This window comes from Talpa occidentalis, unplaced genomic scaffold (assembly GCF_014898055.3).
Source record: "Talpa occidentalis isolate TD23 unplaced genomic scaffold, MPIMG_talOcc4v2.1 talOcc4.9, whole genome shotgun sequence".
Taxonomy (NCBI): Eukaryota; Metazoa; Chordata; class Mammalia; order Eulipotyphla; family Talpidae; genus Talpa; species Talpa occidentalis.
The window spans coordinates 42,004,764-42,027,816 of record NW_023605305.1 but is presented as its reverse complement, the minus strand read 5'-3'; the positions used below and the strand labels follow the sequence as shown (position 1 = coordinate 42,027,816).

General features: G+C 39.4%; 2 protein-coding genes across 11 annotated transcripts in view; one reads left to right on the top strand and one right to left on the bottom strand.

The window, feature by feature from the left end:
* Positions 1–23,053, top strand: part of DNAI3 (dynein axonemal intermediate chain 3) — a 149,807-nt gene that overhangs the window by 57,787 nt on the left and 68,967 nt on the right. For 6 of the 10 annotated variants that reach the window (XM_054690871.1, XM_054690870.1, XM_037498516.2 and 3 more), the window contains 2 exons: positions 806–928; positions 5,449–5,632. In XM_054690871.1, coding sequence (XP_054546846.1) covers positions 806–928; positions 5,449–5,562 — 237 coding nt within the window. In that variant the 3' untranslated portion in view covers positions 5,563–5,632. Of the gene's footprint in view, positions 1–805; positions 929–5,448; positions 5,633–18,331; positions 18,553–23,053 lie in introns of those variants that run through there. The other 4 variants (XM_054690865.1, XM_054690866.1, XM_054690867.1 and 1 more) reach the window with 2 other exon arrangements.
* The window catches only part of SYDE2 (synapse defective Rho GTPase homolog 2), a 35,846-nt gene continuing 31,763 nt past the window's right edge, over positions 18,971–23,053 (bottom strand). The window contains exon 7 of the mRNA XM_037498515.2: positions 18,971–21,137. Coding sequence (XP_037354412.1) covers positions 20,644–21,137 — 494 coding nt within the window. The 3' untranslated portion in view covers positions 18,971–20,643. The remainder of the gene's footprint in view (positions 21,138–23,053) is intronic.

Below are 23,053 nucleotides of genomic sequence, written 5' to 3'. Positions count from 1 at the left end.
GGGAGTTCAAAACCAAAGGATGTTGTTTTCAGCTTGCCACTGAAGCATGGGACCCTACTCTATGATACCCTTCCCCAAGGGTTCTTCTGACATTTTCATGCATCCTTCCACTGTTCACCTGTACCCCACCCTGCCGCAACTTGGTATACTATAAGCAGCAGTCTGCAGTGGCAATATCCTGCCTCTCCCTAGCCACCAACAAGAGTTTCAAACAATTCCAGCCATGAGGTTATAAAAGGAAAATCAATGAGTAGGAATACACATAACCAAAATTAAATATAAAGATTGCAATCTGCTGCAAGTCCCAAGAACATCAGCATAGTAACCAGAGGACTGAAAGCTTGCTCTCCCCTGGTCACCTTACCAAGGTTTCTGCTGACTTTCCTGCTTGTGTCTACAAGCTAAGTCCTCCAGGACACCAGGAAGTCAGCTCTACTTCTAGTCCCTTGAGGGTCTAAGCTGATATCCTCATGTGGGTTTGCCATGTTTGGTTGATGATGTAAAACTTAGAAATAGAATGAAAGGGGGGGTAAACGGGGCGGGGGTGGGGGGACAGCAATCCTTGAATATTTCTTCTAGAAAATTGAAATTTTTTGCTGCTTTCTTCTTCTAACCCTACTTTCTTCCTGAAATCCTCTATTTGTAGTGCTCTAAACCTTAGCAAACTAGCGTCTGAGTTAGTGCCTGTGGGAGCAGTATCCAAAAGTAGGTACTCCTACAAGCTGCAGGAATTCTTCCAGAACCTTGTAGAAAACACAGAGGCTTTCATGTCGGCTTCTCCCTCCCGGGACTTTGTTTCTAACAGGCATCAAGTATAAACCACTACTTTGAAAGAGAAGTCAAGCACCTGGAATATGTGGAACAGCGCAAACTAATTCGTGAGCAAGAAAAGAAAGAAATGGAGCTGGAAATGGAGAAGAAAAAAGTTGTAAGTTAAATTTTGGAAATGAAAATTTCTTTCCTTTAACCCCATTGGATATTTTTATTTGACCTGCCCCATAGCTTCAGTAGGAAAAGTACATCTTTTCACATTTTTCTCTTGGTCTCATGAGAATCAAATGGTTGTTTTTTCTGATGTCCTTGCTATACACCGTTTATAGAGTCAATGATTCAAATTTTAAATGCTTTCATTGGGATAGACATTTAACATCTGGTGAATAAATTCATTAAAATGGATAATACAAGAAGAATGGACTATGGAATCAAGACAGATGGGCTCCAATCCCAACTCTACCACTGACAAGTTATGAGATCTTGAGCAAGGCTCTCCTTGTTGCCAAGCTTCTGCTCTCTGGTATTTAAAGTGCAAATATTAATAATTACCTTTCAGGATTGCAGTAAGGCTTTCAATTAAGTAACCTGACAAATAGATTGTCATTAAACAGGTGCTAGTGTATAGACAAAGAGACATGAATCCTATAATATGCATACTAGATATATTCAATATACTGTTGAGCTAGAGGATACTTTGGTACAGCCCACATCTACCGTGAATTGCATCTAAAGGGAATCTAAAGGTCTGAAAGCACCTGGCTTCCTCTTTCTCAGATATGAATTCTGTCTCTCTGTTGATCTTTCTTTGCCTGCTGGAACCCTGGGACCTTTAAATATTCTGTGACTTCAGTTCTTCTTTCTTTCTCACCTGAGATCATCTCAGTACATATTTCTTCTTTTCTCTTGCTCATTCCCTTCCTTTTGTCACCAACAATTTCTTCATTGATACCAACTATAGTTTCCTTTTAGCCCATAGCCTCCTCCAACATAATTATGTATGTGAGAATCTAGGCTTCAATCAAAAACACAAGAATGTGGGAGATTTTGATGCACTGCTTTGGCAAGCACATTAATATTATCACTTATTGATAGATACTAATTAGTATAATAAAACCAGATGACCAAAGCACTGGTCAGTGAGTGATGACAAGGTTTAAAAGATACCAATTAATTAACTTTTAATTGCTTTCCCATGATACCAAAAAAAAAAAAAAAAGGTCTCGATCTGTTCTTTTGTGAACTCACAGACATTGTTTGAAATTCTGCTGTGGGAGGGCCTCCCTGGTGATGCAAGGGGTTAACACTCAACCTATAAAGCTATCTGCAGCCACTGCAGCATGAGTTCTATCTCCGGCCAGGGAGCAACCTACATGGCGAAGCAGACCTCTCCTGACTCACCTGCTGCCCCCCTCAGCAGTTATTTCAATCAGTCTGCCTGTTCTGTTCCCCACTCTGTCTCTGGTGAATCCTCTCATCCCCCACACCTATGGCCTGTATTCCAGTTCTTGTATGCATAAATAAATAAATCTTTAAAAAAAAAAAGAAATTCTGCTGTGGGAGATTATCGTTCACCCTTCCCCACACAAGCTATTATCCATGATCACTATGAGTGTTAAAGTAACATAGTAACAGCCCCTAATTATCCACATCTCATCAAAGCAGGTAGAATTGTAGATAATCCAGAAATAATTTGCATGTGAAATACTTTCAAACACCTGAATATTATATGACATTAGTCCCTCCTTATCCAGTTTCCATTCCATGGATTCAGTTACCGGCGGTCAACCACAATCCAAAAATATTACATACAAGAGATATTATCGGGCCTCCCTGGTGGTGCAGGGGGTTAAGACACAACCTATGAAGCTATCCGTAGCCACTGCAGCATGAGTTCAATCCCCGGCCAGCCAGGGAGCAACCCACATGGTGCAGCAGACCTCTCCTGACTCGCCCGCTGCTCCCCTCAGCAGTGTGTTTCAGTCAAGTCTGTCCTGTTCCCCACTCTGTCTCTGGTGAATCCTTTCACCCTCCCATACCTCTGGCCTGTACCCCAGTTCTTACATGCATAAATAAATAAATATTAAAAAAAAAAAGAGAGAGATACTATCAGGGGAAAAGAGAGAACAAACTCATTCACATACTTTTATGACAATAGATTGTAATTGTTCTGTTTTATAATTAGTTATTTTTTGTTTATCTTTTACTGGGCCTAATTTATAACTTGGACTTTAGCATGGGTATGTATGTATAGGAAAAACATGTATATCTAGAGTTTGGGAATATCTGTGGTGTCAGGCACCCACTGGGGGCCCTGACCATACTCCATGTGGATAAGAAGAGATCACTGTTTTTATATCTTGAATTTGTTATCATGCTTTAAATTTCCAAAACTTTTCCAACTCCTCATAACTTCATTTCCATTTGATATGGTATCCTCTTTTAAGTAGAACTGCTTCTTCTCACATTTTTCTCTGGATAGTTGTGGATACATTAATGAATTAAAAGGGCTCCTTTGTTCCATTTAGAGCATGAAAAGGGTCACTAAAGACAAACAACTGATGTTAGTCAGAAATATCTCCTTATAAGCAACCTCTGGTAATAAGGGAAAATGGGAATTAACTACAGCAACCTCAGAGGATTACAGTAGGGATTAAATGAGTAAAATATTTTGAACACTTGGCCAATGACTGGCACATAGGAAGTGCTAGTATATATGCACTATTAGTATTAGGACAGAGAGTAGGGGAGGTCACATATCTGTCCAGCAAGGCAAGTCTTTCTTTATGTGCACACAAATGTGAGGAAAATCATACACCCATCTCTTTATAAGCATTGAGTCCAGATGCAGCTTACTTCTTGAAAAATAATAGTGATTACATCTCTAACAGCATGAGAAATGGGAATTTTCCTAATTGGAATTTTAGCTGAGGAACCACAGCTGGAAAGCAGCCGTTTCCATGTGACCCATGAGCTAGGCCATCTGTGTGGGACTTAGAAGAGGGAGGAGTTCAAAAGAATTCTGCAACATCTAGCCCACCTTCCAGGCTTCATCACGGGGGAGGGGGGAGGCACAAGTTATGGGGAAAAGACTGGAAGGGGGGATTTAGAGGGGGAGTGTCAAAGAGCATATATTCCCTAATACCTATTTCTGAAGTGCCAGACTCTATGAGGAGACCCTTAAAGAGACGACACTAGAAATAAGTAGCTGGCCTGGATGGACAATGGGTGTCTGACACGTGGCAGCAGTGGCCAGGGCTAGGAGTCACCAAGGGAGCAGAGCAGAATGTCAGAAGGGAGTTTAGGGCCCCAGGGATGAGGGCCTGATCCCTATAATGTCTTCAAGCAAGAGATTGGTTTCAGCTGTTCTGACAGGAGGGCGGAGAGAAGGCGGGTGGGCAATGCACTTCTACTGATAACAGAGTGAGGAGGATAAGTTGTCCTCAGGCCAGATGGACCCTTGCAAAGTAGCCAGGCTCAAGTCAGAAGCCTGACAGGACTTTCTAAGCGGGAGGTGGCTCCTGCAGAGCTGTACATGGGGGACACTGTAGTGGGGTCTCCAGGGACAGTCTCCACTTTGACTCTCAGCTGGCCTGGATTGTCAAATATTTCTTATATACAAAAGTGACAGAAAATGGTAAGGACTCTGTCACAAATGTTACAAAGGATAGTGGACAGAGAGGAACATTTTTCTACTCACAGTCCTGCTCTTTTGTAAATGCATTGTTGTAGCTAACACATATTAAGAGCTCACTGGTGCCAGGCACTATTCTAAGGACTTGACATGTTTAATTATAAATTTAATCCTCACAGTGCTACGAAATAGGCATATTTACTAGACAACAGGAATCTGAGAAAGTGAACATTAGCAGAGGGCAAAACAAACACGGAAGGAATATAGCAGACAATGGGGAGGGGAATGCCAGGCATTGTGAACACCATGCCCAAAGAAGGAAAATATTTCAAAAAATTATTCTCTTGAAGAAACTAGAATAAACTGAGAGTACTGGTCCTCTCGATGGCTCTATGAAGAGAGGAGTTTGTAACAAATTAGAAGGCACCGGAAAGCAACAGGATGGGAAGAGGGGACAGAGGAGGAGAAGCAAAGGCACCCCAAGGACGACACACACCAAGGTGAAATTACTCTAAAGTTCATCTGAAAGAAGACCTATTTGAGAAGGAAAATTTTTAAGAATCATGACTGCCCCAGCAAAGATCACAATGAACTAAAACTCCACGGTAATTAAGTCAGAGTAGTGCTAATACAAACATGAACAGATCAAAGAACAGAACAGATTATTCAGCAAGTGGCACTCGGTAAATTAGCTGAATAATTGGTCCCTGTTGCTATTTTGCCCTCAACATGCTCCTCCCGCAGTCAGCCGCAGAGCTTGCAAGCCAGCCTGGAATCCCCTCTGAGCCCACATCCAACCCACCAACAAATTCCATTTGTTCCACCTGCAGGGGGTGCTTGGATCTGCTCACCCTTGTAGGCTCTGTCTGTCCCTTCTTCAGCGCTGGCAGCTCTGCTCCCTGACAGGGCACAAAAGATCCCTTCCCACTCTCCCACAAACCCCCTCCAGAAAGCTGCAGCCAGTTCAAAAACAGAGCCTTCTCTCCCTTCAGTATTTTCAGCTGTCAGTGTTTTAGAGGGATTGTTTCTTTTTTCCCTCCTAGAAAATATATCAGAAGTCAAAAGAACATATGGAGGCTGAATTGAAATTAGACTACGAGAGTTATTTGGACCTGGAGAGGAGTACCCTTATCAATCTTGACCTGCTCAAGTTGTAAGAGGTGAGGTCATATATGGACATGATCTAGAGAAGTATTCTGTAGGAATGTTTTCAGGGCTATATAGGACTTTCTTGTAGTAAGTCATTATTATGTAAGTTGAATTCACAAACTAAACAATAAATAGTGTTATTTATCAACATAGCTTTTTATTTATTTATTTATTAAAGATTTATTTATTTATTTATTTATTTATTTATTTATTTATACACTGGGTACAGTCAGAAGTGTGGGAGGGTGAGGGAATTCACCAGAGCCAGAGTGGAGAGCAGAACAGGCAGACTGACGAGGTACACTGCTGAGGGGAGCAGCGGGTGGCAGGAGAGGTCTGCGTGCCATGTTGGGCAGCTGGGGATCGAACTGGCGCTGCAGAGGCTGCTGGCTGCTTCGCAACCCAGAGCTCAACCGCTGTGCCACCAGGGAGGCCCAACATAGCTTTTTATTGCACTGCTATTAAAACCTTTGGAATTGTAAAGACCCATTTTGATTTTTGTACTAAATGTTATGCTGAATATGAAAGTTATTGATAATAAAAATTTCACTTTCCTATAGTAATGCAGAACCTTAGACTTTCTCTCCATCTGCCCTCAACATCCATTCAGAGCCCCTGAGCCCAGACAGAAGATCAAACTTTGTTGCTAATTATCAGGTTGCTTTTGATCTCCTTTCCAAAGAGAGCTCCCCAATGGTCACTGGACAGATTGCAGGGCAATACATACTAAATAAAACATACTAAATAAAAAAGTAGCAACAATTCCAGAATGGTGGGGGAGGCAAAAGGGGAGCGGGTCCAATGGACTATGGTGGAGGACTATAGGTTCCTTGGTAGTGGGTGTTTGTGGTAACACAGACCTGAAGGGTATGACCCTGTACCACTGAATCATATACAGTGCTGTAAATCAGTGTTTCCTCAATAATGATATAAAAAAAATACTAGGATAATGAATCCAGAAATAAATGTTTCAAAGAAGTATTCCAATTGAAGATTATGTTGGGCATGTCCAGGGAATATAAGGTAAACAGTAGAAATCAATGATTGATTAAAAGAGAATTTGATATCAAATAAATGCAGAAAAACATTTGACAAGATTTGATACCCATTCATGATAAAACAAACATAAATTCTTCTTTGTAAAAAAAAAAATTGTGAAATAAAATTTCTTTTGTGTAAAAAGAAGGGAACTTCCTTCTGTTTTTAGATAAATGCAGGTAATTTAAAAATAATCCTACAACAAATCTCATACTTAATGGTGAAAAGTTGAAAATTTTGCCTCCAAGATGTAAAAAAGACTTGGTATTTACCGTCACATCTTCTAGTAAATATTTTACTGGGGGGTTAACAAGTGTGGGCACAAAAGGGAAACAGCATGTGAAACTGAACTGTGAGAGAGGTATAGCTCAAGAAGAGGTTCGATGTCACAGGGGATTGGGTGGTGTGGAAAGTGAGGTTGCAGGGAGAGGAGCAGATGAGAGTAGAAAAGCAGCTAGGATCCAGGTTGTGAAGACTCTTATAATCCAAGCTAAAGAAGCTGGATTATAATTTGCAGATTACAGGGTCCTAATGGAAGGGCTAAGCAGGAAGGTGACATAATCATTTTATTTTTAGGAAGATAAGGAATGGATTAGAGCAGGGAGAGTCTCTGGCAGGAAATCCTATTAGGAGCCAGTAGTAATGGTCCAAGGTAAAAGATTAGACTATCTTGTTCTGCAGTTCAATGTGAAAATAGAAATGAAAGTATGATTGTATGGAGAAGGGAAAACAAAGGATGATGCCAAGGTAATTATATATTCAGTTGCTAGAAGAAATAAAACTTGAAGTCTTATTTACTTCAAAAGTCAGATCCATGTGAACACTGATTCATCTATGTTCCTATGGACAGATGACTTGTAGCTGTGGGACAGATTCCCCTTCCATCAAGTCAGATTGAGAGGATTTGCCCTGAAACACTTTTATAAGGGGTAAATGAGCACTGCATAAAGTGAAGGTAGCCAGCACGTGTTAGTTATCATTATTGGAATGCCCCAGGGTGCACCTTGCAATTAACCATTTTTAAAATTTTTAAAAGACTTATTTTTACTGATTTATGCATACAAGAACTGGTAAGAGATGGGGGGGGGGTGGGGTGAGAGCATTCACCAGACTCAGAATGGGGAGCAGAAGAGGCTGATCCAGTGAAATACACTGCTGAGGGGAGCGGTGGGAAAGACAGGAAAGGTCTGCTGTGCCCCGTTGTGGGTTAAGCTCCAGGCTGGGGATCTTCTAAGGCAGGGGAGGTAGTAGCTGTGATAATGCTGAGACTTAACCCCTAGGCCACCAGGAAGGGTCCTCTGTCTCTACATTTTTAAGTAGGGTATTTAGTGTACTCTTACAGGGAAAGTGACATTTGTACAAAGACCTGAAAAGGGCAAGGGATTCTGCCTGTTGACCTTCAGGAGATGCACAATCAGTCTCCCAGTCTCCCAACTGCACCCAGCAGACTTCTGCTTAGTTCTGGACATAAGTGGGCTGTGTGGCCCCTTAGGGCAAAAGAAATAAACTACAGAGAACAGAAGTATCATGCCTGCATGACATAAGGCCTTACCTGGGGCGGGCCCATTGTGGTCACAAACAAAAGCAGGGTTTTATCACCATAGAATAAAGGATAATGGCTATTGAATAATGTCTGCCTCATGGCTGTGAAGAAAGAGCTCAGTATGGTGTCTGGCACAGTGTAAGCAGTTAAGTAAGCTTCCGTGGTGCTTTACTTGATTTACAAATACAACATGATTATAATAGTCTTACTATAGAAAGTAAACATGGGGTTCATCTTACTTCTGCTATCAGTTCCTATCAGCTTAGTACAGCAGTTTCATTTTGTGTTACTAACCTAAGTTTTTCCAGGTCTTATCTTTACTCCAGCCTAGACCACCAATGGGGTCATAGTCATAGTACAAGTTTCAAGGGCTCTTGCCCCATCTGCTTATCAGGCACTCATCCTTCTGCAAAGCACCTCCTGGTGTGTCCTGTAGCACCTAGGATATAGGAGGAGACACATAAAAATAAGCCCACTGGGCCTCCCTGGTGGCGCAGTAGGTTGAGCGCAGCGCTGTGAAGCTGTGAAGCCTCTGCAGCGCAGATTCGATTCCCGGCCGGCCAGGGAGATACCCACATGGCGTGGCAGACCTCTCCTGTCGCGCCCGCTGCTCCCCTCAGCAGTGTATTTTGGTCATCTGCCTACTCTGCTCTCCGCTCTGTCTCTGGTGAATCCTTTCACCCTCCTGCACCTCTGGCCAGCTCTTGTATAAAAATAAATAAATCTTTAAAAAAAAAATAAGCCCAGGGCCTCCCCGGTAGTGCAGTGGTTGAGCGCTGGGCTGCGAAGCTGCCAGCAGCCTCTGCAGTGCCGTTTTGATCCCCGGCCACCGGCAAGGGTCCCACATGGTGCGCAGACCTCTCCTGCCTCCCACTGCTCCCCTCAGCAGTGTGTTTCGTCGGTCTGTCTGTTCTGCTCCCCACTCTGGCTCTGGTGAATTCTCTCTCACCCTCCTAGGCTTCTGACTGTACCCAGTGCTTGTATAAATAAATAAATCTTAAAAAAAAAAAAATAAGCCCACTACTCAAGGGTCTCTTTGCTGTTGCTATCTTAAGATTTGCCTGGTGTGGGAATAGAAGGTGTGATGAAAATGAATTTAACTGGTGTGTAGCATTCCAATCACCACAGCTACAGCTTTATCCACTATTCCCCATTCCTTTCCAATTGTACTGTGGGACAATCCAGTCTTATTTTTTTCTGCCCTTATGTCTTTTGGACTGGCATACAGTGCAGTGAAAGAACAGGGGCTTGAGATTCTAGCAAACAGACCTGATTCTGACCTTCAGTTTCATCACCTACGCAAGCTGTGCTGTCCTCTAAGTCTTACTTACATTACCTGTAAAATGAGAATTATCCCTACCTCATACAGACCGTGCATGTAAAGTTCCTGCACATAGTGGGCGCTTAGTATATGTTACCTCTATTTCTTGCATAGTTTCAGGTACACACGGCCCCACCCCCACCCCCAGAAAACCATCATGTTTCTTCTTAATCCACTATTAATCTCCTATTTTAATATTTCTGTTATTAGTAATGATAATGGGAATTCTCTCATGCTCAAATATGACTTAAGCAGTGATTCTACATGTCTAATTTAATATTAGCCTTTGATCATTTTAATATGAGACCAAACATGTTGAATATAGTACTTAAAATGGGAACAGTAGCCTTTTTTCTTTTTGCAGAACTTAAAATGCTTACAGCTACTCCGAAATTAAATACTTTATTTATTTAGATTAAGTTTAATTGTCATTCAGCTTTACAAATTGATTTTTTACCAAAAACTGTAAAATTAAACAAGTCTATTTTTCTGCTCCTTAGATAAACATATCTATGTGTTTGCTTCAGAGGTAAAGGCAATTGACTGCAATACACAGTGGCCCCGGGGACACTTCCACAGCTTCACTAATCCACCACTGTAAATAATTCACATCTCTGTGTGCCCTGTACCCTGGTACCGCTGGCGCAGCAGCTTTCCACCTGTTGCTAGGTTGCCATTGCCAGATTAGCTACTAGGTAACCAGGCAAGGCCCCCACCTGGAAGTCAAATATCTCAGCAAATTAAATGCTGTGTGATGAATTCACTCCTTCCATGTCTGATGAGCTGTTTGAGGGTCAGAGGCTCATGGAAAACAACTGCACACCCTCAGAGTAGAATGCTAAACACTAAAGAAACCAACCTTGGCAGAGTACTGGGGAAACAATGAAGTGTCACTGCTTCCAGATGCATTCTTGTTTGCAAATATGACGTGAAAATATATTCAATAAATATAAATAATGTAGATTGTGTTTTCCAGGGATAATTCTAAAGGATGAAAATAAAGGATCTCCCTGGTGGCTTAGGAGTTAAGTCTCAGTGCTATCACCCCTATGGCCTGAGTTCTATTCCCAGCCAGGGAGCTACCCACATGGCATAGCAGACCTCTCTTGTCTCATCTGCTGCTCCCCTCAGCAGTGTATTTCAGTCAACCTGCCTGTTCTGTTCCCCACGCTGTCTCCGGTGAATGCTTTTACCCCCTGCACCTCTGGCCTACACCCCAGTTCTTGTATGCATAAATAAATAAATCTTAAAAAAAAAGTAAATAACAGAAAATATATGATCCCATTGTCATGTCATATGTACTCTACATATATTTCATTTTAACTGTGAGAATATCTGAAAGGATATTCACCAACATAATTATCAACATCAACCAAATTTGGGATATTCAAAGTTCTGATGATTTTTGTTTTTGTTTTTGCATTTTCCATTTCATTTGAAGGGTTTTGTTATTTGAATTTTTAAAAGTAAACGATTTTTATAAAAAGAAAAAAAACCAGTTTTAAAAAATGTCATGCAAGGAAAAGAATAAATGATATTATAGAAATATATTTGAAGCCTTTGAGTATTTTACTTTGTATAATCAAAACTCTTGCCCAAGCATATATAGCTTGGAAAGGAATGAAGATTTGCAAGCAATTATAAAACAGTGTTCTAAGCTGGGAAACACATAGCTGGCTTTATCTATGCTACCCACCCCTAAAGAACCCACATTTAAGCAGGGGTTCTCAGTGTTGCCTGCATGTAAAAACTGCCCATGGTGACTGTAAAAGGACAGAGACACTGCCAGGGATAAGAATCAATTGCCTAAAAGGTGAGTCACAGGAGAACAAGCAATGGCAGAAAGGCTATCTCACCTACCTGCTTCTGAAGAAGCACCTTCTGAACAGAAGCCTGAAGAGTTAGGCAGATGAAGTTGAGCTGGGAATGAAAGAGTAAAACAGAATTTCTCAACCTTGACACTATAATCAATGGGGTCAAATAATTCTTTGTTATGAGGGACATCCTCTGCATTGTAAGACATTTAGCAGTATTCCTGGCCTCTGCTCACTAGATACAAGTAGCACTTCCTCAACTGTGACAACAAAAATGTGTCCACACATTGTTAAATGTCCTGGGGGGTGGAGCTGAGGGATGTGTGTGTGTCCAAAATTGACACGCATTTTCTCCAAGAACCACCGAGTTGGAAGGAAAGCTGGAGTGGGGGCTGGGAGGGTAACTACACTTCGAAGATGCCGGACCATATCCATGCAAGGCCCTAGTTGTTTACAGCTAGAGCAGAAGTAGGGAAGGGAGTTTAGGAGTAAGGGAGCGCCTACCTGTACCATGAAGGACCATTATAAACTCATTTTTTAATCACATTTTAAATATATAGCTTTGCGCCAATGTCTAAAAAGGACTCACTGAAAGAAAAAGTTAAAAAAGAACAATAACAAATAACCTGCAAAAATTAATTAAAGAGGGGGCCTCCCCGGTGGCGCAGCGGTTGAGCTCTGGGTTGCGAGGCTGCCTGCGGCCTCTGCCGCGCTGGTTCGATCCCTGGCTGCTCCCCGGCCTCCGGAGGAGGGTCCCACATGGCGCGCAGACCTCTCCTGCTGCCCGCTGCTCCCCTCAGCAGTGTATTTCAGTCCTTCTGCCTGCTCTGCTCCCCGCCTTGGCTCTGGTGAATTCTCTCACCCTCCCGCGCTTCTGACTGTACCCAGTGCATGTGTAAACAAAACAAACAAATAAATAAATAAAAAACATGCCTCTATTAAAAAAAAAAATTAAAGAGGAGTGTGAAGTAAGGGGCTGTATTAATTTCTTAACAAATTACCATGAACTCAGTAGCTTAAAACAATGGAAATTCGTTTTCTAACCATTCTGGAGGTCAGAAGTCTTCACTGAGTCTTAATGGAACTAAAATCAAAGCATTGGCAGGGCGGGGCTGGCTGCTGAAGACGCCTTTGCAGAATCCATTCCCAGCCTCTTTCAGCTTCTGATGGCTGCGCTAGTCCTTGGTTCATCGCTGTGTCACTTCCATCTCTGTTTGCATCTTCACACCACTTTTTCCTCTTTTGTAGTCAAATCTCCCCCTGCCTCCTTTTTATTTATTTATTTAAAGATTTGTTTATTATGCATACAAGAACTGGGGTACAGGCCAAATGTGTGGGGGGTGAGAGGATTCACCAGAGATAGAGTGGGGAACAGAATGGGCAGATTGACTGAAATACACTGCTGAGGGGAGCAGTGGGAGAGTCAGGAGAGGTCTGCAGCACCATGTGGGTTGCTCCCTGGCCGGAGATTGAACTCATGCTGCAGATAGCTTCATAGGTTGAGTCTTGACTCCTTGCCCCACTAGGGAGGTCCTCTGCTCCTTTTTATAAGGACACTTGTCATATTTAGGGCGTATCTAGATAATTTAGGAAAATTACCCCATCTCAAATCCTTAATCATATCTATAAAATTCTTTTTGCCATATATAGTAACATTCATAAGTTCTAAGCATTAGGACATAGACATCTCTGGGGCCATTAGTCAGTCCACCAGGAGCTCATAAAAAGATTCCAAGGGCGGAGGGAAATGTCAACAAAGATTTTATCTGTAAATTCACTAATTTCTCTATGTGAAACAAAAGGATAAAATATAAAATGACACATAAAAGGATCTGTCTCTAAAGAAACAATAAAAAGTGTGCCATATATTTGAGATTTCTTCATATATTCTGGATTCAAGTTCTTTATCAGATACCTGCAAACATTTATTCCCAGTCTGTGGTCTGGTTTCTCTTTCTCTTAACTGTGACTTCAAAGAGCAGACCAGGGACTCCCTGGTGGCACAGGGGTTAAAGACAGAGCTATCAAGCTATCACCAGCCACTACAGCACAAATCAGATTCCAGCCAGCCAGGGAGCAACCCACATGGCGCAACAGACCTCTCCTGTCTCGCCCACTGCCCCTCTTAGCAATGTATGCAGTAGATCTGCCTGTTCTGCTCCCCACTCTCCCTGGTGAATTCTCTCACCCCCTGTACCTCTGGTTTACACCCCAGTTCTTGTATGCATAAATAATCTTTTTTTAAAAAAAGAAAGCAGACATTTTAAATTTTTGATGATCATCAGTTATACAGGGTTTTTTTTAATGGATTATCTTTTTGATGACCTGATAAATCTTTGATAACCCAAGGTTTTTTTCTAAAAGTTATGTAATTTTAGGCTTTATATTTAGATCTACGATTCATTTTCAGTTGGCTTTTATGTACGGTATGAGATACGGATCAAAATACCTTTTTTTGCATGTAAATATCCAATTGTTTCAGTACCATTGTTGAAAAGACTATCCTTTCTTCACTGAATTGTCATTGTCAAAAATCAGTTGGTCTATTACTGAACTCTCTATTGTATTTCATGTATTTTTTTGTCTATCCTGATGACATATAGCAATGACATACTGTTTTGACTACTATCACTTTACAAGTCATCTTAAAATCAAATTGTATTGGTACTCAAACATTGTTTTTTTCCAAAGTTGTTTTGGCTAGTTGAGGCCTTTCATGTATTATTTTTGCCTACATTTACATATGCAGTTCTGACTTTCATAAAATTTCCACTAAGTGATTTGCTAGAAGCCCAACTTTTGTAACCTTTGTGACTCTGACTTGTATAAATGCATGAAGGAAATAGCTAAGTGCTACTCTGTGGTGGTGACTAAGGATGGAAGTAGAGAAACAAAGTAGAAATGGCTAATGCAAAATCTGGCAATCTTTTGGAAGTGACCATGACATGGGACTGTAGTAGCAGTATAGAGGGAGTCCACAGCTAACAGAACTGAGAAAGAAGAGTTTCTCTGACATTTTCTCACGCATATTCTTTAAAGAGACTTAATACACTTTCATTTAAAAGTAAAGTACAAATAAACATTACCATCAAACCTAGATTTTAATCAGACCATATTTTGACTGTCTACTTCCAGGTGAGACTATAGAAAAAAAGGAAGGAAAATTTCTCCTGGGGGTAAAGGTGAATCCTACTGGGCACAGGGGGAAAGGCGAGACCGACTGGGATATCTGAGACTCAGGGTGCCTGAGCTGGCACACAGCCACAGGGGCTTGAAGAGGAAAAGATTTCTCAGAAGTGAGACTATATTCAATTTGGGCCACTTTAAAGATTAGCCAGGGTGCTCAATGGCAGCAATTGTCTAGCAATTAACCTGGGAAATCTTTACAAGTTGTTTCTGGCTGCCAACACTAGTTCAGCATTTCCATTTCTTGTTCCATTTGATGAAGGACCCCAAAGTTCATCCTGTGACATCTGGTCACTATAGGAGGAAGCAATAGAAGGTAATTGTTAGGGGTTAACATCCTGTTCTCATATTGCCATACAAGGGAGGAACCTCATCTCCCAGAGGAAAGAGTATGGGAGGGTCACTTCCAGCTTCTCTGACTCCCTTGGTTACTGCTCTGCAAGTCACAATTGTGACTCACTCAGTGATGAGTTGAGCGGGACTTGAGGGCTTTTGGCTGGGTGCCTTCTGTGTTCTCTCACGCACCAAGCCAGCCGGTTGGTAATGCACATATGTCTTTTTTATAGCTCTGACAGGATTTACTCCTGCCAGGAGAGGCTTGTTTTTAAACACCTATGCCAGTGACAGAGTGGAACAGACCAGATCAGGTGTGCAGGAAGAAGCCCACTTGGCTGTACACCCAAGCTGCATTCTCCAGCTTACCTTTGTCAGCAGTAAATCTGGTTATTTTGATCTCGATGTGCCTTGCTCCTGTGTCTTGGTTCTAATTTCAGAAGCCAAAGATAGGTGTGTTGCTGGTCTAGAGCCATACCTATGTGAACAGAGAGATAGTTGGAAGGAGGATATGCTGGCAGAGAGGGTTCAAAGTATAAGGGAAAACAAAATAAAGAAGGAAATATGGTCAGGGCTACAGCTGTGAGAACACCCTAGGAGTTCAAGCTGCAAGCACTGGGCTTTGACACTGTTCCTACCAGCGCAAGGCTGCTGGGGCTGATGACACAGGTCACACAGGCCCCACTGGGACACAATCTGACCAGGCTGTGTACAGACCCATCCTTGCCCTGCTGAAGGAAACCCCTCATCTCACTCCTTTGCCAGCTCCAAGTGAGAACTGGCTAAGTCTGGATGTGGTGATTTGGTCTCTTACAAAGAATACCATGTTTTGTATCTGTGTCTACCTTCTAATGCAGTTTTGATTTCTATTGTATTCCAATAATTATGATAGGAAAAGGGGGAAAAGCAGGGACTATAACTCAGTATTTCCCAAAGTGCAGTATGCATCCCAAGGAATACATTATAAATTTAGTGTATTAAAAAAAAAATAATTAGGGGCCTCCCTGGAGGTACACGAGTTAAATCTCAGTGCTATCAAGCTATCCCCAGCCACTGCAGCATGAGTTCAATACCTGGCCAGGGAGGTGACCCACAAGGCGCAGCAAACCTCTCCTGTCTCACCTGCTGCTCCCCTCAGCAGTGTATTTCAGTGATCGGACTGTTCTGCTCCCCACTCTTGTCTGGTGAATCCTCTCACCACCCCCACACCTCTAGCTTACATCCCAGTTCTTGTATACATAAAAAAAATAAATCTTTAAAAAAAATAATTATCTTTGACAGGTGATACTAGGTTTCCACTTAAAGTAGTGATAGGAAGTTTTACTCTAAAATGTATTTCAGGGCCTCCCCGGTGGCGCAGCGGTTGAGCGCTGGGTTGCGAAGCTGCCCGCAGCCTCTGCAGTGCCAGTTCGATCCCTGGCTGCTCCCCAGCCTCCAGAGGAGGGTCCCACATGGTGTGCAGACCTCTCCAGTGTATCTCGGTCCTTCTGCCTGCTCTGCTCCCCACTCTGGCTCTGGTGAATTCTCTCACCCTCCCGCGCTTCTGACTGTACCCAGTGCTTGTATAAATAAATAAATAAATAAATAAATAAATAAATAAATAAATAAATCTTTTTAAAAAAATAAATAAAATGTATTTCAACCATATGTTTGGAGAAAATAATATAACATGTGGCACTTGAATGTGATAGAAAGTATGAAAGTTATCTGCGAATGATGGAAATCTAGGATATCCAAAAATAACATGGAAAGGAAACCAAGACACTCAAATTACACATTGCATTTTAGAGGCTAGTAATAGCAATGCTGGATCTATCTAACCATGATGAAACCTAGGATTTGCAGAGAATTCAGATATTATGTGACTCTTTTAAAGGCTAATTATATTCACACAAAGTTCATTTCCAATTTTTTGGACTTCAAATATGACATTTATTGTGAAGTATACTGATGTCTGCCACTTACCTTAAAATGTACCAAAAACTGAGACAGACCCCGGTGGACAGATATAGAATCAAGCAAATATAATAAGATGCTTTAGAATCTCACTTGTAGCTACATGGGTGTTCACTGCATAATTTTCAATTTTATATTTGAAAGTATCCATAATCAATGTCTTTTATTTATAGCTAGTTGGATTTACAGGTGAGTTTTGACATGGACTACAGATCAAACAGATTCATAACCTTATACAGCCAGTACTTTATTTCAGATGGCGCTGACATTTCTTATCTGCCAGTTTCGACAAGCTATTTTCACTTACCTAATGATTCAGACTTGCTCTTAAGTTAAAACTTGGGTTTTATAATGGCTACGGGGGGAAAGTTGGGCAAGAACAGACACAAACAGGCTGGCTACCTGCATCTTGTCTTGAACGAAGGTCAACGGGTCACTGTTCAATATCTGAAGCTGTGAAAATATGTGAACTTTGGGCTTGGTGTCTCCAAATTCTCACAAAACATCTTGAATGTGAGGGATTTTCCCTTTTCTTAATTTAATATCCATTGTCCTTTTCTAAAGTTGAAATTTTAAACTCTACTTGGAAGAGTTTATTCTAAAGAGTAGAGTTTCCAGTCAAAGTAGCATATTGAGGCCAACACCAGGTTTGCACTAAATAAATATCTCCATTAAACAACAAAAAAGAAAGTTTAACTCAAATGACCTAAAATCATGCTGACAGCCTTATCAAACAAATAGGATCAAGTTAACCCAACTCAGGTATTTTTCTCACAGGCTTAAAACAAACACTTGTCATTGAGAAAAATAAAAACATTAATTGCAGTGCCTGAGGCCTAAAGTGATCTTTGCTATTCTTTCTAATAAGGAAGAATTCCATTTGACGAAGGAATTCATTCAACTTTATGAAAGTATTTTCTGGTTCCTTTTAAGATTTATTTTTTTATGCATAGATGAACTGGGGTGTAGGCCAGAGGTGCAGGGGGTAAGAGGTTTCACCAGAGACAGAGTGGAGAGCAGAACAGGCAAACTGACTGAAACACACTGCTGAGGGGAGCAGCAGGCAGATAGGAGAGGTCTGCTGCACCATGTGGGTTAGCACCCTGGCCCTGGATCTAATCATGCTGCAGTGGCTGGCCATAGCTTGATAGTTCTGAGGCATAACTCCTGCACCACCAGGAAGACCCTGAAAGTATTCTATTTTAATAAAATAAAAAATAGGTTTTCCCATTTCTAGCAAAAAGTGCATACTTGAATCAGATCAACATTAAGATCAACATTTGTTTACAATTTCTATGAAGAAATAAATGATGTATTTGGGCCTCCTTGGTAGCACAGGGTTTAAGTTTCAATGCTATCAAAAGCTATCACCAGCCACTGCACCACGAGTTCAATCCCCAGCTAGGGAGCTAACCCACATGGTGCAGCAGACCTCTCCTGTCTCCCTTGCTTCTCCCCTTAGCAGTGTATTTCAGTCAATCCACCTCTTCTCCTCCCCACTCTGTCTCTGGTGAATCCTCTTACCCCCCTGTACCTCTGGCCTACATTCCAGCTTTTGTATGCATAAATAAATAAATCTTTTTTAGGGCCTCCCTGGTGGCGCAGGTGGTTGAGAAGTGCACTGTGAAGCTGTCTGCAGCCTCTGCAGCGCAGGTTCGATCCCAGCCAGCTGGCGAGAATCCCACATGGCGAAGCAGACCTCTCCTGTCTCTCCCGCTGCTCCCCTCAGCAATGTATTTCTTCAGTCTGTCTGTTTCCCGCTCTGTCTCTGGTGAATCCTCTCACCCTCCTGTGCATCTGGCCTGTACCCCGGTTCTTGTATAAAAATAAATAAAATCTTTAAAAAATAAAAATAAAAAAATAAATCTTTTTCTAAAAAATGAGGCAAGGTATAGCAAGGGCAAACACAAATCTTATGTACGTTGATATGTAAACACTTGTGAAATTCTGACCTATTTTTAACATATAAAACATTTCAGCACCCTAAATGAGCACTACTGAATACAGCAGTCAACAAAAGAGATTTATATTATGACTCAGTAATTCATAAGACAAAGACTATTTAATATTTCCTATGTAAGTAGGCAGAGATTAATTTTAAAACAATTCCCATTCAGATAAAACAAGCTAAGTTAGCTCTTAAAGTATTTCAGATTCTAAAAAATTCAATTTGGAACAAAACATGTTATTAAACATGTTTATAGATAACATATAAAGATCTCTGTTTAAGAAGAATGGCATCAAAATAAATGATCTTGACAATATTATGATAATAAGTAGCATGACACCAAGGTTATCACATTTTAATGAAACTTTTACATTTCTGGAACAACTTACTCAATTCATACAATATACATAACATAGCCAAGAAAGGAAGACAACTGAGACAGTCTCCTACAACACATTTACCTTTCTTTTGACTGTTTCGCCAATAGTTGTACCTATTATATATGCTTTTGAATTGTTATTCAAAACTTTAAAAAATGAAAATTTCACATAAAAGACATCACCTTTTTAACAACTGGATTTTCAAATTAAATAACAATGTGTTCCATTACTAATACATATTGCATAGAAATAGTTAAATACCTTGACATTTAAAAAACATCAAGAAGTCAGTTTTTTAATAGCTGCTACATCTCTAAGTTGGCAATTCAAATATTATTCATAATTTTAAAATTATAATTCTGTAGGTATAAAACTTAAAAAAATACATTCCAATTTCATTTAAAAAAGGCTTCTAAATTTACATTTTAAAACACTGCTGTTCATTGCTATAATGACTCCCTTGTAGATAAACTTAGCCGAAATAATTTAATTTTTAAAAAGCAATACCATGTCAGTATGCTGGCAATATTTCTTTAGAAACAAATGAGGGCAATTATAAAGTCAATGTTATAAATGCACTACTACAAATAAATATGTTTTAAAGTATAATTACTTTGTTTTAAAAAGCAGAATATAAAAATGCATAGAAAACATGAAATTTTTTTTAATCGAAATCACCAGTGCAAAAATCTGGGCATTTAATCCCTTAAGAAGTGAGAGGGTTTCAATTTAGAAGATGACTTTTTACTGGAGATATTGTGATTTTCTGTGAACCTGAAAAACGTCTATTATTTCTGTTCAAAGCTTATAGAGAGTTTTTGTTCAAGTGTTTCTATGTAACTCCTCCTTTAACTTAAATGTTCTTTCCCTGAAAAGACATTTTTAAGCTTATAATTTTTGGCCTCATGACACATATTCTTTAAAGATACATGTGATTCTGCAGTCAACCTCTCCTCCACTCTAAAATCTATACATCTATGTACTTATAAATATATACATATTTTCAGGATTATAAAAATATTTAATTTTAAGCTTAAATAATTACTGAATGTTAATACAGAATACATTAATATTTGTATAACTTTACTTTTATTTATAAAAAGTTCTCTCATAGCAGCATTTGCATTGCAAATGAAATGTGGCTAAGTGATGATGCAGTAGACGTAGGCACAGACTGCGGCAGAAGGGCCTGGGCCACTGTACCAATCCTCTAAAAGGCACGGTGGTTCAGCTGCAGAAGAGCAGTTCCCGTAAAGCACAAAAACCTTGAGGGCCTAATAACTTACTGAACCTTAGAAGTGCATTTAAAAATTTTCTCCACAGAATTGGCACAATTTATTAAAATATTCACAAGAAGTCCAAGTTATCTTTACCCCCAGAAAAATTTCCTTATGAAATAAGTAAAAATATTAGTGGCTAGTGTTTTAATTGAATCACATGAGCTTATTAGAAATTAGCTGAGTATTTCAATAGTAAAAAAACAAAAACACACTGTGAGAGGTATAAGAAAGTGAGGAAATAGATTTGAAATTTTAAGTCACTGTGAAAAAGCAAATAAAAATTGTTAATCTCAAACACTCATATTAAGCTTGTTTTTGTTGAGCTCACGTTCCAGATTTCCAATCAAAGTATCGATACTCTCTTGAAGATCTCTGAGATTAACTTTTCGATCCACTGTAGACTCAATTGTCTGCATTGTCAAATATGTCTGAAATGTGCACTCTTTAGACATGGGAATTGGCTGTTCAATCATTATATCTGGTCCATACATTTTGCTACAATTTTCTCTATCTTCTGAAGGGACATCATCATAATCCACATCATTTAAATTTTCCTTTGTAGTATTTAAAAAGTAGTTTTCTCCACAGCTGCTCCAGTCTCCAGCATAACGATTGCTCAGTGGACTGTCTAATCTGGTTTGCTTTGGTCTAAGAACACTTGATGAATCAGTACCACTCAAATTTAACAAGTAGGGTCGATCCTTCTTTTGTCTCAAATAATTTAGAGAAGACTTCTGTTCTGGGAATAAATTGTCTGTTGATTCTTTGATAGTAACACATTGCACTAAAAACAAACAACACACTTGGTTTAGTGACAGTAATACTGGCCTTAAAAAAATAGAGTTAAAGATAAGCCCTTTAATAATCAACTACAAACATGCATTAAAACAAAAACATGCACACTATCAAAAAGAGCATTCCATAATTATTTTTTCTATCACCAGATATAAATTTAAGATTAGGGACAGAAGCCAACATGTTCAGTGGTGCTAATTCATGCTATATCATAGCATCACCAAAAACAAGTCAATTTTGAACGTTGGTTAATTTTCTGTGCAAGTTAATTATTATCATCTAACTATAATTCAAACATTAGCTAAGCTGATAGCTTCTTCTAAATTAAAAGCTACAGCAAAAGCAGGCAAGGCATGTTGGTATAGAAACAAAGAAAGAAAAAAAAAGAAAAAGTTCCTTTGTCTGCAAACATCTAAAATGAGGTAAAGGCATCTCAAGTGACCACTCTAAAAGTTCTGACCTTGGTGGTTATTAGCAGCAGTGTCATAATTTACTAAGCAGCCCAAATTTCACTTTGATGAAACGCATTAATACTAGACTTGCCCACTTGTTACCTGAGTTTGATTATACAGCATTAGTTACTAATAGTCTTCATTTATTGCCTGAAAACAGTACAGATATTTTATTTTCCCATTCTGGTTAAGAATCTAACAGTTGCAAATTACATTCCTCATATTAAGTCTGCTTTCTTCTAAGAATTTATTGTAGAAGCACTACTGTTTACCATAAAGACATATTACTATGTAAGAAAATAAGGCTTTACTGCTTACTCTTTTGTATACACTGAACAAAACATTTGTCTAAGCAGCTTCCACATATAAAATAACTTAATTTAAATGTTGAGGTACAAGTATTAAAAACTTTTGATTTTGTACTTGTTATTCTCTGTGAATAAGTGCCTCTCTATACTTCCCTTCACTAGATTACAGGGAACCTTTAGTATACTAACTTTATACTTCAGTACACTAACTTTACAATGAATGCTTTTTTCCTTGTACAAAATAAGATAAATGAAAAATAATAAAAAATATGCATATGGTTCAGTTCTCCCACTTATAGTGATAACATTTTTCAGAGATCATGTAATATTTTTTTCACTTAGATCTTATTAAAATACTTGATAATTGTATATAGGTAAATTTTCAACATGTCTATTTATCTGCAATTCTGTGATGGCTATTATATATCATTAAGTGTAGTTAAAAGCTCTTGATCTAAAATTTAGGAAAAGGCATGATATAAACTCCAGAATGATCTTTAATATCAGTATCAATATAGATTGTTCCAACTTATTTACTGATGTAATTGTAGAATGGATATCTGAATTTTTCCATTGTTTAATTATTCACATTCCTTTTCCTCCTTTAGCTGCTTATCTTCATTAAGTCTCCTTGTTTCCCTCCCTTCATTTTCTGTAATATTGCTGACCTTTGTGATAAAATGCCATGCCTATTGATTTCCCTATCATAGTACTCAATTAATCTTGAGGTCATCTGGTTTGTGAGCCAACCAAAGTCAAACATTTTTGAATTCAAAATTTTCTGACATTCACCTGCATTTTCTGACATTCATCAGCAAAATCCAGATTCAGTTTTACTGCCAGTTGTTTAAAATGTTGAACCATTACCCAACATTATTTTTGGATATTTTCTTTGAAAATATTTAAGAAACCAATTAAATACTTAAGAAACCAACTAAATTGATACCTTGTATCAATTTAGACTAAAAATTCAGTTTTTGCAAAATCAATTTCCTATTACATATGCAGAGAAAATGGCCAATTTTAATCCCAAAATTTCTGGGTTTCTCAACACTGTTGACGACCTATCTTCAACAGAATAAAATTAAAAATGCAGTCTATGAAGTTGCCAAAAAAAAATTTCCAAATGTAGTAAATATTAAGAA